Genomic DNA, 15,039 nt, shown 5'->3' on the forward strand with positions numbered 1-15,039 from the left:
GACAAAGTGATCTTCATTTGCAAATATTTTTCTTAAATTATACAAGAAAAATAATCAAAGTGAAGAAAATTATTAAAAAGGGGATGCAGAAAAATCTCCCCAAATCTTACCACCTTTACAGAAATACTTTTATAATTTCAAGGTATTTCTTTCCAGTATGTTTCCCTGTGCACACACTTTTTCAATATACTTATAATCATACTAGGCACAAAACCTTACATTCTACTTTTTCACTTGGAATTATAATATAATAATTTCTTCTATGTAATATACTGTTTTAAAGAAGTATTCACAGTATCTTACTCTGAAAAAAATCTGCCCTAAAGAGTTGTCCCTCATTTTAGCTGATAAAGATACTTTCGGGGGTAGCTTTCAAGATTAGCATCTCTTTGAATGACAAGCTAACATCCCTGAATGATAGTGATTCACCTCTCAAAAGACCCCACTCTTCATTTTTCATTTTTAAACTTATAAAACCGATATATTCTTAGTTTTTATCATTTGCCAGCATCCTAAATGGGTTTTTACCTTTAAGAGACAGAAGCTTCATTCATGCATGGATCCAGGGCGGTTTAGGATATTTTTTTTTCCAACATATGATAACACATCTAATCCATTGAGAAAATGAATAAAATTTTTATGCAGGATTATTTACCTACATTCATTAAGGAAACTCACAGTGATTTTGATATGAAAACAAATTGTATACATTAATAACAACTAAGGACATAAACTATTCGGTACAACCAGACCCAGACTGAAATAATATCAGTAAATCATTCACACAATTGTAAAAGCAGTAAATGCATAGTAAGAAATGGAAATGACAGAAGACCCAATAGTGGCTGAAGTTGCTGTCATTCTGCAATTTGCAACAGATAGTTCCATTGTAAATAACATAGTCACTAGTGGGGTCACTTGTCTTGACCTTAAGAACCCCTCAGAAATGACAATTTGAATCAAAATGGTGGTTTTCTAAAGCAGCCATTTTTATAATCATTGATTCCTAGAACAGACATAATGAATTGCTCACTCCTCAAAACATCTCTCTTCACAGAACATAACCAGAAAAAGCCTCAGATGTTCATGAAACATGTTGGTTTTCAGCATCGTGTCATCCTGTGGTGCTCTGCAATCAATTACTGTTATACCATCATTAATAATTTTCTTAATGAAAATGATTCTGTTGATCTCCGTTGTATTTTAATTATCAGAGTTAAGCATAATTACACTGCAGCTCTGAGCTGGCATGTGGACTCCTTTAGGGCGCAATTTTGTTTTAACACACTGATAATGTAATTTTACATTGTGTCAGTTTGTTTGGTTATTATCCAGTAGTACAATTCCACTGTATTCCTGATAACAGATAATAACCTTAGTACCTCCTATATCCTGAAGTCATTTAAAAAGCAATATTGGAATTCCGCGACTAGCTAACTTAATCGCCTTATGATTTTATAATTCCCACCACTAAATATTTGGTTCGGGCACCCACCCTCTTCTGAGAATACCATGAAACTAGGCAACAGTTATACATTTCTCTATGAATTACACAATGGTTAAATGAACACTTAAAATATGAGCACAATTTTTTCCTTTTAAATTAGTTTCTTATATAACATTAGGCCCTTTAGGTAAAGTTAAACATTAACTTGTAGGCTAGTTTGAAAATTGGCTGCCATGTTAAACAGGGCTGTTCTTTCAAAATTCTAGTAACATGCAACAGATCCTCTATTTTAAGCTGGAAAACAGTCCAGACTTTTGCAAGGGTCCTTATATAAACGATCTTTGTTTTATAGTTGATGTACAGAATGTTGCTCACTCAAGTTGGGTCATACTAGAATTTCTGTTATCATTTCAAGAGTGCCTAGTATAGGACCTTGAACATAGTAGATAATCAATGAAGTCTTAAGTGAATTAATTGCATGGTTACATTTGTATGTACAAGCAACATCAGAAACTTTGAAGATGGTCATAGTATGATTTTGAGATTGGTCTTCTACATGACTTTAAATTGCTTTGGTCTTAAAAGCAACAGAGGAATTAGCGTATACTACTGCTGTCACTGCTGTTTTAGTTCTCGAACACTTTCTCTTTAAAGTCAAACCAGGGGCCAGCCTGGTGGCGTAGTGGTTAAGTTTGTGTGTTCCCCTTTGGTGGCCCGGGGTTTGCAGGTTCGGATCCCAGGCTTACCAATCCATGCTGTAAAATGGAGGAAGATGGGCACAGATGTTGGCTTAGTGCCAATCTTCCTCAGCAAAAAGAGGAGGATTGGCAACAGATGTTAGCTGAGGGCAAATCTTCATCACCAAAAAAAAAGGTAAATAAATAAATAAATAAATAAAGCCAAACCACAGAACGAGAAAGAAAGTTTCGCTGATAAACATGTATGCAAATTTGCAAAGAAGAGCAATAACCTGCAACCTTGGCCTAGTAAACAGTATCTTCAAAACTCTGCTAATGGTATAATTGGGAATTGAGGTCAACAGGCTCAAGATTGAATCCTAATTTCATCATGTATGAGCTATGTGTCCTTGAACTACTTATTTATCTAAACCTTAGTTTACTCATCTGTAAAGTGGGAATAATGCTGCTTACATGATTAATTTGTTGTAAAGGTAAATAAGAAAATGTATATACAGTGTTTAAAACAATGCCTGGCACAGAATAAGTGCTTAATAAATGGTAACTGCTATTACTAGTGTTAATATTATCATCATTATTACCTTTATACTAGCATTTTATATAAGACTTCCATTAAAAATAAAAATATCATGTGCCCAAAGAAAAAAAGCCAATAATATCTTCAGACAAATGCTTCAGTGATACACAGAAATGATTCTGTGATACAGTTCTCTGCAGACACTGTGGGTTCACAGTGACTGAATGGGACTTAGGGAATTCTTGGCTGTAAATCTGTTATCAGATGATCATGCTTTATTGGACACTTGCTTGATACCAACATGGAGGCCTGGCTTCATTTCCTCTAAATTTGTCCTGACTTATAACCACAAGGACAAACTGTACTGAGTATAAGATAATCACCAGTATAACATTTATAACATATGCAGTTATGTGTATGGGTGCTTCTGCACAAAAATCCTGCAAAATAGCCGTTGCTATTCCATTTTCACAGCTGAGAAAATCAAGATTTAGAGAGGGTAAGTGATTTGCCTAAGATTCCATAGGTTTTTTACAATGAGCAACAGTTTTTTACAGTGATATTGTGCTTTCACATAGAAAGAAATATTCTGTGGCTAAGGTGGGAATGAGGCTTAGTTGATACTTTTTCACTCCTCTGAGAACATGGCTACTCTGAAATAACTCCATGAAAAACTAAATAATTTAATTATTCCTTGTTGGAAGTGAACTGAATGAACAAACCCACATGGAAGATGCTAAAGGTTTAATTTTGAGTACTCGAAAACACAAAACTCTAAGTAACCTATTTACTTTTCATACATGAGAAACGTCACTGTACTGGGTAAATGCTATAAAGTTAAGAACATAAAGCTATACAGGAAAGAAAAGAAGTCCATCTCCGATGCTCAACAGGCATCCGTGGATTTTAGGAGTCGGTGGGCAGACTTCTGCTCACCCTCCTTCCCCTCCAGCAGCCTCACTTTAACTTCAGCATGGTGCTTTTTAGTATTTTTCCATTGGAGATAAGTAAATTAGAATTATCTGGAGCCTGTTGAGAATAAACACAAAAAACAGATGACCCAACAAGTCTGGTCCATCAATGTCTGGATGAGCTAATTACTTTCTGGAATGACAGGGGGTAGTTGAGGCAAGAAAAAAGTACATCAGATTATAATATTAATGCCAAATATTATACTTTTTTTTACTTTGATAAAACAAGATGATGGCAGTTTGTCAAATAGCACTAAGTGATATAATGTAATTTTATAATAATTATTTGATGGACACCCTGGAAATGAAAACTTTATAATTATATTTAATTTTACTACTGGGCTACATTTAATAATACTTCAAGAGTATTTACATCTCTTAAATAGTAGTAGTTACACATTAAGTGGCCTATCTTACACACCATATGAAAATATTATCAAAAATTTCACAGTCAAGGCATTTTTAAAAGAATGCCACACATAGACAACTTACATTCTATTTGTAAATAGATACTATCTACTCTCAGATAGCAAGGTCTTATGATAACGATTTTGACACAGAATTCATAAGTAGTTTGGGTTCTTAGCTAGAAAACAAAATAAGGAAATGCAACTTTGGCATCAGTTATTTTTCATCTTCAGTGAGAGTTTCTTAGACGTTAGGAACAATGCATTGCATCTGAGTGCATGGATGTTAGCCCATCAAGCAACCATTTTTGCATGTGCGGGCAGCAGCACTCGGGTTTCATCTGGAGAACTATGCCTCCTCCATCTTAGGGGCTCATGAAGGATTAATTCTACTCTTTAGTCCTAAGGATGATGGTAGTCTACCAGGGAGAGTCATTAATTGGTGATTAATTGGTTCAAGGATTGGTATGTGATGTGCCCCAACCCAAACCCAAGAAAAGCGCTTTTCACTGGAGTTGCTGTGCTGGCAGAAGAAATCTGGAGCTTCCCACCACCTGAGGAGAGCATTTCTGAGATTCAAGCCCACAAAAAAGGAAGAGGTAGAAGACAGAGACAGGCAGCCTGGGGACAAAGTTTGAGAAACTGGATCAAGTTGTTCCCGAAGTCCAGAATACCCCTGGACTCTGAGTTACATGAGCAGATGAATTCCCCTACCCTCAACACACACACACACACACACTTCAACTTTTTTTGCACAAGCCAATTTCATTTGCATTTGTATCACTTGAAAACAAACGAACTCCAACTAAGAAATAACATACACATTATGAAAATGCCTCATATATTATAGATGTTCAAGTCAATACTTGTTAAATCTAACTTGCCAAATCCTTCCAACTATAAAACTCTTTTACTTTGAGGAAGCTTATCGTACCTGCAGCCTGTGAAGACAGATGGCTACAAAGCCCATGGGGTCCTGGTAGGAGCACTTCCTGGGGTCATATTTTCCATGACTCGAATGATCCCTACTACAATCCCAGAATATTAAGGTATTCACAGAACTTTGGGACATACTCTGGGTGAGCTATCCCCTCCCTCCCAAGGCATCTAATGCTGAATACCAGGAATTAGCATCAGGCCTCTGAAGTTCATCCAGGAGATTAGAGTCTGTGGCAGAGTTTGCCCCAGTGTGTTATCCAGAGCACTAATTTCAATGGATGTCCATCGGAAACAGAAAAAATATACATATACATCATATGGTCAAATGAGTTAAATAAGTTTTTTGTTTTGTTTTTTTACTACAGGACTTCTCAGAGCATTAATACCAGCAGGCGTTATGAGTTTTCAAGAGAGGCCACGATAGGCAATACTTGGTCATGGGGCTCTTTCTGTAATCTTAGGGTTCTGCGGAATGCACTTCAGGAAGTGTCACACTATAATATACACTCTTTGTGATTTCTGGACATCAAAGCCCGAGTGGTTTGAGAGAATTTACTCATCACGTAACAGCGGCAAGGGGAAAGGCAGAGTCACACAGTATAAAGAGTAAAGGATTTGGAATTGTCAAGACCTGGATTCAAATTTGGCTCCATTGTCAGCTCTCCATGACTGTGGACAATCATACGACCTCTGTAAGTCACAATGTCAAATTGTGTAAAAAGAGAAACACAGCACCTATCTCATTGAGCTGTTTGAAGGCATCATGCAGGGACAACATATTCTAATATAACTCAGACCCTAAGTTAGACAGATGTGTGTTTGAACTCCCCTTCAACCACTTACTAGCTATGTGAACATAGCAAATTACTTAACCTACCAAAGTCTCGATTTCACCTTGTGTAAAATGGGGTAGGGAGTATGTTATGGGGGTATTAAGTGAGGATTAAGTGAAATCATGCATATACAGTAGTTACTGCAGTTGCTGCTATTTCAACTGCAATACCAACTGTTGTTGTAAGTTGGACAATATCAAATTATCTTCTGTAGGTTAAAAACTATTAAACAGCAGGAATTCATGGTTCATCATCATAGTATGTGAAACGTCTATTATAGTTTCTGACAACCATTCATCATTTGTTTATCTGGTCAATTAATCAATATTTATTTAGTGCTGTTTCTGCACGGGCAACATGACAGACCAAGGACAGAAAGACGCAGTCCTTGCCTCCCAATTTGGTATGGGAGTACCAAGGAGAGGATTCAGGAGTGCATTACAAATGGTGGCTATTATTATCAACGTACAAGGCTAGGACATACAATGCAAGCTTTATGAGTTAATTAATTAATTAATAATTTTCTATAAATTACTCCAAATTGTTTATTGCCAAAAGCCTTAAGGTATATCCAACCATAATACAAACACATAAATATGTTCAAATTAAACTACTACATTGAAGATGGAATTACACTTGTTATTTTTTTTTCTTCTATAACAATATAGCAATCATTGCTCATAAAAGAATGCCTGATTTAAAAATGCAGTGGATTTGGATTATGACAGGAGAACGGCTATTCTCTTGGTTTTTCCATATTATATTGCCATCAGGGAGATAAGATATTGTACAACAATTTATTCCTAGTAATTGATCCTATAATCCAAGGCATCTTTTCTATTTTTTGCATTCTGAACGTGGGTGTTGGTAAGCTGGTTTACTATACTATTTCTTTCCACTTTGATAGATCATATTGACACATCCTGGGAAAATCTCACTTCCCTCCTAGCTGAAAGCTCCCACCAGCCTACCACAGGTATTTTGGGTTAGAAAATGAGTGGATATGGGACCAGTAATTATAGAAGGAAAAGGAATATAATCATATCCTGGTGTGCAGATGGTTTTTTTAGCTTGCAAATTCCCTCTTTCCGGTGTTTCAACTTTCAAAGGCTTATGGTAGTTTAAAGGCAATCCTCTTATAAGTGTACAAATTGTAATGATTATAGGAACAAGTTGTAATTGTTTCTAGCAAGTTTTTAAGAGTCTTTGATGTTATGATTTGTGTTTTATATGTTAATATATTGATAGGGGTGCTTATTTGCTTGTTCCCTTGTATGCTTTTATGGTTTCTAGGTTCAATGTGCAACTAAAACTTTGATCTCAGTAGGTCTATTTGGTTAAAAAAGAAAGCTAAAAGAAATTAAACATGAGAAGCACAAGGTTTTGCAATATTTACAAAGAAGAGAGATTAGGGATTTCACTGTAAGAGTACAGAGCTAGGGCCCATAACTTGAATATGGAGAAAAGTGTCCCCAAACCACACCACACACAAGGAAGGGCCTGTGTTTTGGAGAGTTGATCCCAGTATGTGCCATCATGGAGCTGTGACTCCTTTGCTGCCAGGACGTAGCTATATGACGCAGTTAGGTTGTGTCACACTGAGCAAATCAAAGGCAGAGCTCTGCAAGCCATTGCTTCCTCTTTCCTGTTTGCCTCCTGCCCTTCAGAAATCACCATGGGGAAGAATTCTCAGTCTGTGCAGTGGTTACCTTTTCAGCTGTCCTCCCATCACGCCTGATTTCAAGAAATTGGCTGGAATGTAGTGCCTCCTGGAGCAAGCACCTTGACCCGAATTGCTAAATTTCAAAAGGAATTTACTTTTTGATAGATAATGCCTAAGAGAGGAATCTGGGATTCCATTAAATCTGGCTATCAATAAAACTAACAGCAAGGAAGGTACTAGTCAAGCCACTCAAATAGAGTTTAGGAAAATGTGTACGGTGCTAAGTAGTTAATGGTATAATACTTTTTGTTTTCTGTTGTACAGAAAAAGAAATGAAACAAAACAGTAGGCTTTGCTGCAAATACAGGTTAGAGAGATTCATAAGGGAAAAAGGAAGAGAGAGAATCAAATTTGACTTTGTACTCCCATTCCAGCTCATTTGGTGCTATTTTGCAATGCTCAGGTTTCAAAACTTCCAAAGAGAGAGGGAAATGATCTCGCATTTACCTTTGCTGTACACAATGCAGTTGTTTTTGTTGTCTTCCACTCCTTGCCAAGTCAAATCCAGTAGCCACTTGGGACCAGCAGTCAGCACCATTGGGACCTGAGCCTTTGTCTTCTGTGGAAAGAATGATAACAAACAGATGCCATTTGCTTTCGTTGATTAAAAACTTGAATAATAACTGTACTAATCATTTTATTTTTACAAACAACTAAATCTGTCCAACCATAATCCAAGTCCTTATTCCCCTGTCTCATGATATCTTTTTAAGACGACAGAAGTTGTAAAGCTTTACTGCTTTCACTAATCTGAATGGTAGAATTATTATCAAGGATTTTTTTTTTTTCCTAAATGATACTGGATCAGATCTCCAAGATTAGACAGATCTCTTGTGGCTCTGAATTATAAAGAGAATGCAGATGACTTTCATTGCAAAGAGCAGAGTGTTTAGAAGTGAACTTTAGACACATTGTACTTTACTATCAACAGGATCTCACTATTTCCTGAAACAGACAGGAAAGAATTTAAAGAATCAGGATCCATTTCAAAGCTCTATCCTGAGCAACATTTATATTAGAGTAGGAATTTATTCTGAATGAATAATGAAATCTACCCAACTCCCTTTGCTAAGTGTGGATATGTAGTCTGACTGTAACTGAAATAATAATAATGCTAACGATTCACCATACATTGTCTCCAGGAAGACTATAAAAGAGGAATTGTGAATAAACTCAAATGCAGAGCAACTAAAGCATGACATCCCTCACTCTGAGAAGCATAGAAGCAGGGAGACAAGTGCTATAGTTCTAACAAAATATTTTCAGTGTGCATTTTAAATATAAGGCTCAAAACGTTCATCATTTTAGGCTGTTTGGCACCCAAATTATTTCTTTAACTATGTTGATAAATTCCCATGGCAGGAAATAAACTGGGGAGGAAATAAGTCAGTCTTAGCAAGATGGTTATTTCCCGACGAGTCACAGTGAACTGGCATTTAGACATTTATCATTCACCAGCCCATGTTCTGTCTATCAAATATCATGAAACCACAACACAGAGTACAATACAAGGGTCTCAAGGTAATTTCTGAACTGAATTTTCACCTAGATATGATCCTGCCAAAGAGATCTCAGCCCATTCTGGGACTTTCCCACATGTTATGTGCTATCATAAATTTCCCAAATTGGCATTAACAAGTATTCACTTGAGGAGTTCCACATAATCTGGCCATTTCAAGTCTCTCAGGAATCTGAAAAACCCATTTTATCCACCAAATGACAACAATGATAGCACACGAGGCATGGATCCATTGTTAACTGCAAAGCCATATTAAAAACTACACATAAAATGAATGCTAACCCATTTCTTGAAGTATCAATTATATTAAGAGGTAAAACTACCATAAAATATACTATTTAATGGAAAAATCAACCATGACGGATAAACTAAAAAAGAAATCTGAAAAAAATATTTCAAATATTAACACATTAAGGTGGTAAAGCAGATCAATTGCAAGAAATACTAGTATACTGATTTTTCATGTTCATACTTTGATTCATTTTAAAGTCTTAATTTTTCAACCACATATCTTAACATCTGGCAAAATCGATAACCATGGAAAACAGTTATCTGAAATCTCAGTAGGAAAGAAGTAATTTTATATAATATTATAATTTTTTTTAACAATCTAGGCAAAAATGTTATCAAGTTATCCCTATAGTTATCAGTGTGACCATTTTTATTTATTTACATTTTAAAAATAGAATTTGAGGACAAGCAGGCTTCTTCAATCTGAAATGATAGTGATCAATATCCAATTAAATACTAAGTCTTAATTATGCATATTTCAGCTCCTTTTACTACTAGAGAAATAAGTAAGTCCACAGATCAGGGTCAGCAGATCTCCTAGTAGGAACAGAACAAGTCACAGGAGAGAGTCCATCATTTCGATAAATCTGTGTATGAGGGATTTAGTGGTCTTATTTGTAACATCTGCTCTCTTTTGATTTTAAATAACAGATTTCAACAACAGGCACCTGGCCCCATTTCTACTGGATTCTCTCATTTCATGGGAAAGACATGCGTTTTAAATTACTTAATCTTTATACTCCATATTCCTTAAAGCCACATGGATTTCTACACAGTAAATCAGCTTTTACAATTTTCCATAGATAATATGAAAAATAGATATTGATCACAAGTTCTTTAGAGAATCTTTTAGTATAAAGTAAATCAATTGATCCTCCATTCATTTTACAATCAAACCAACCAACCCAGTCCTGTGCTTGGTGCTAGAAATATGAGGGGGTCTTTTTTGGTGAAGGATATAGATACATAAAACAAAGCTTAACATAATGCAAAAAGTAGCACAGTAGGGACTGCAACGCCATGTGTAAATTGTTGTGGGGTCAATGAAGGGCAAGAGAGAAACTCCTGCCCTGTGGATTCTGGGAATATATCATAGAGAAGGCGACATTCAGGCAGGATCTTAAAGGATAAACAGGAAGAATTTGCAATTGTTGGTAACAGCATGGGCAAAGTCTGAACAGTAGAGAAGACAGTCATGAGTACAGGAAATAGTAAGTAGTTCTGGGACTCTGGTTTAAGTTCTTATAAAGTCTTTAGTGCTGTTCTTGGTACATAGAAAGCACTAGATATGCGTTAGCTGTCATCATCATCATCATTAATATTATATTATGATTACTGATAAGTGGAAGGGACATAGCATACGTGTCTGGAAGGGCAGGGTAGATCTTAAAGGAGCTTTTCCTATCAGGCAAAACATTCTGTGCTGAAATCTCTAAGCAGAAGGAAGTCAGTAAAGATTCTTTCAGCAGGAAAAATAAGGATACTACTAATTATGCTACTCACGCAAGTATTTTGTTAGACAATTCCCTTACTTATTTAGTCTTCATACATATTTTCAGATAAAGAAACTGCAACTCAAAGATTAAATAATTTCTTTTAGGTCAAATAGTTCGTAGAAGGCAGAGTCCATATTTATACTTAGCACTACCACTACCACTCTTAGGGTGACCAACCGCCCAGGTTTTCTTGGGACTGAAGGGTTTCCCAGGATATTGGACTTTCATTGCTGTAACTGGAAAGTCCTGGGCGAATAGGAGGAGTTGTTCACCTCCACCAGCAATAAAAAAAAAAAAAAAAGCAAAAAATCAATATTAGTGGTTTACATCTATTGAGCACTTGCTAAACGTCAGATGTTAAGTACTTCCTCTGAATTATCTTTTTTGATTTTTACAACTCCAAGAGTTACGTATTAACATTTTCTCCATTTTGTACATAAGCAAATTAAGATTTAAAGGAGTTGGGCCGGCCCCGTGGCTTAGCGGTTAAGTGCACGTGGTCCGCTATGGGCGGCCTGGGGTTCGGATCCCAGGCACGCACCAACGCACCACTTCTCCGGCCATGCTGAGGCCGCGTCCCACATACAGCAACTAGAAGGATGTGCAGCTATGACATAAAACTATCTACTGGGGCTTTGGCGAAAAAAAAGGAGGAGGATTGGCAATAGATGTTAGCTCAGAGCCGGTCTTCCTCAGCAAAAAAAGAGGAGGATTAGCATTGATGTTAGCTCAGGGCTGATCTTCCTCACAAAAAAAAAAAAAAAAGATGTAAAGGAGTTAATTTCGTGGCATAAATAAAAATAGTTACTTAATATTTTTCCTTAATGGTAAGTTAGTTAGGCATTACAACTTTTAACACTTTGGAAACATTTATTATAACTTGGCTCAGGTTGAATCTGACGTTAAGAAATTGAACTGAAGGGAAAACAATTTCTTTTACTCCGAATCAATAAAGCAAAAGCAAAAATGTGGCAGACTTGCTGAAAGCTATACTCAAGCTGTAAAGTAAATAATAAGTAGATAAAAAATCTCAAGGGACCAGTTATTACAGTTTTGAGGAAGTAAGTCAATTTCTTTCTGGAGAAGTCAACTTTTGTAGAGATTGCCTGCCTTCAAAGAAGATTACCAAGTGTGAGAAGGAAGGAGTTAGTCAGGATTATATGAAATCTACACTCCAGCAAAGTCCATGAATAGAACATAACAATAATATCCACATTGATCATTAGGTTCACTTTCCCATGTCTCTTTCTAGCATAAGGATTCATATAAGTCTAGAATGTTAAGAGCTGGAAACAACTTTAAAGTTCAGTGAGTTTAATTCTCTAATTTCACAAATGAAGAAAGTAAGGCCAAGATGTTTATCTAGCATCCTACAGAGAATACAGTTGGCACAACATATTGAGAAAAGAGAGCGGATATAAAAGGTGTGGTGGGCAGAAAAATGGTCCCCCAAAGATATCCACATCTGGAACCTGTGAAAATGTTACCTTATTTGGTAAAAGGGATTTTAAAGATATGAAGAAGGTTTAGGACCACGAAATGGTAAGATTACCCTAGATTATCCAGATGGGCCAAATCTAAACACATGAGTCCTTAAAAGTAGAAGAGAAAAGCAAAACAGTAGATCAAAGAGATTCAACATGAAGAGGATGCCACCTGCCTTTGCCGCTGTTGAAGATGGCATACTGAGGCCATGAAGTAAGGAATGTAGTGGGTCTAGAAACTGGGAATGGCTCTCAGTTACAGGGAGCAAGGAAACAGGAATTTCAGTTCTGCAAACTCAAGGAACTAAATTCTGCCCACAACCTGAATGAACAGGAAATGGATTCTTCCCTAGAACCTCCAGAAATGAATGCATCCTGCTGACAAACTGATTTTAGTCTGGTGAGACCCATACTAGACTTTTGATCTACAGAACTTTAATAAGTTTGTGTTGTTTTAAGCCAATAAATTTGTGGTAATTTGTTTTGGCAGCGATAGAAAACTAATACAAAGAGCATTCAGATTTACTGACTTAAAAGTTTTAAAAAAATGACAACTTCTTATCAAGTGTGCTCAAAGGTGTGAAACAATTTTCCTTTAGCTGGAATGACACCAAATCTACATTGTCATTCCAAAATCATTGGGTATGTTTAATGTTCTCACCTTAAAGCATCAGAAAATACACAGTGGTCATTGTAACAATTCCTGCTTCTATAATGGGGTATTTAAAACATTTCTTGATTCACCATTGACCTTACAGTTGAGGTGTGGCAAAAAGAACAATACTGTTCTTGGAGTCAGACAATATAGGTTTGAATTCTGATACATGCTACTGGCAGGGTCTGTGACTAGAAAATCACTTAAATGTGGAAGTTCTGAACTTGAGAATGCAAATCTGCAAAATGGAGATAATAATTTCTATCTCAAAGCTTGTCATATAAAACAACCAGCACAGTGTTTAGTACACATAGAGGCATGTCAAACTTTTCTTGAATACCTACATGAATAAACAAATTAAAAATGTACACAAAGCATTTATTGAATCCCTACTATTTCTCAGGCCTGGTACTATTTATAGTGATTAGCATAGAAGTCAAGACAAAAATTCTTTATTATCCAATTTAAAGGTAGTGGTAGTCATTAGTGCTATTTATCAATTATTTCCCACTCTGCACTTTCCAGGTCTCTTTTAAAGTTAGGTATGGCCATATGACTTCATTTGACCAATGAAATTGAGCAAGAAATGACTCATGTCACTTCCACACAGAAGCTATAAGAACCAATGGACTCACCATCATGCCTTGCCTTTGCTGACGTGATCAAGAAGCATCTAAGGAAGAAGCCCTGGTAACCACAATGCCCATGGAGCATGATAAAGAAATAAACTTTTTAATATAAAAAACTGTTGTGATATTAGAGTTGCTTGCAACCTCAGCAAAACCTAGCTTATTCTCACTTATACAAAGGTCTTCTTCACTTCTTCTGTATTGAAATAACCTAGGGGTTTTTACAGGTTAACGTTTGCACTTGATCTGTATCTAGGGAGTCTCCTTCAGCAATAAACTCAATCAAGGTACAAAACAGGAGCCTTGAATTTCAGTTAAACTGGAATGTTTAAAAAGAAAAAGAAATAGCATTCAGTTTTGAGGCTCCACATTGTAAGTTTAAAAAATCTGCACTCCTGGATACTCTTTGAACCCAGAGTTTCAGGCTTAGACAGCCTACAACTAGACAAACTTGACAAGGACAAAATGGGTCAAAAGTGTCATTTCTTAGGAATAATTAGAATCATCTAATGTAGATAAAAGAGGTCAAACTAGCATCCACTTCTCACTAACCTTTGGAGTTACTGGACCGACAAAGGAGGAAGCCTTCAATAAATGTTTATACTCAAGCCAAAAGGTTAATGGAGATAAAAGTAGACAGCCCAAAGGTAAAGAACAGAGGATAATTCCAACCCAAGAAACTGGTGACATCATGCTGTCTTAGGGATTCCAAATTTTGCTTGAAATATTTGTTGAAGATTTCCAAAATGAGGCTTAGGAAGAGCTAGAAGTCTTAGGAAAATATGGCCCATGAGAAGAGCGTGACATTACAGCCTTTTAAAAGAACTCGAAATATCATCTGATGGAAATATTGGCCTACACTGACTTTAGTTTAGGAAATATAACAAAATCTCATTAAAGAATCTCAAGCCAATTCCATGAGATATACTTTGATGCTGATGAAAATGCTCTTGGTGTGTTGCTTCCATAACTGTATGATAGGTAAAAAGGGTTGAGTCCAGTTTGGCAAAATTCATAGCTGTTTTAGCAATTCATAGCTATTTGTATTCTCTCAGCTATAAAAACATATTTGATAGTAGGCACAGAAAATCTTCCAAATTTCTGTAGATGTTAGATTTATATAGTCAGAATCAGAAAAATATATAAATATATATATACACACATATATTCCTGGCCCTTAGGAATTAAATGCCAATACCACTGCCAATCTCCCCCAGGGGAATTATTCTCTACATCTAAATGAAAAAAATGATACTGTATGTGATTTGACCTTGTACTACCACAGGGAAAATTTTACACAGTAAAAGTTTCAGTTGATGTATCCAAGCAGTTCTCCACATTGGAATTAAATTCAAATTCAATCTGACAGTGATGAAAACATTATATCACCTTCTCTTTAACTGTGTGAAGTCTCTAGCGACAGTGAACTT

The 15,039-nt window shown here is 36.1% G+C and overlaps 1 protein-coding gene across 2 annotated transcripts in view; it reads right to left on the reverse strand.

Moving 5' to 3' along the window:
• The window catches only part of ZFPM2 (zinc finger protein, FOG family member 2), a 444,555-nt gene that overhangs the window by 147,745 nt on the left and 281,771 nt on the right, over positions 1–15,039 (reverse strand). For both annotated transcript variants that reach the window (XM_014788109.2, XM_004431248.3), the window contains one exon: positions 7,983–8,094. In XM_014788109.2, coding sequence (XP_014643595.1) covers positions 7,983–8,094 — 112 coding nt within the window. The remainder of the gene's footprint in view (positions 1–7,982; positions 8,095–15,039) is intronic.

This window comes from Ceratotherium simum, chromosome 23 (assembly GCF_057802395.1).
Source record: "Ceratotherium simum simum isolate JZ-2026a chromosome 23, ASM5780239v1, whole genome shotgun sequence".
Lineage (NCBI taxonomy): Eukaryota > Metazoa > Chordata > Mammalia > Perissodactyla > Rhinocerotidae > Ceratotherium > Ceratotherium simum.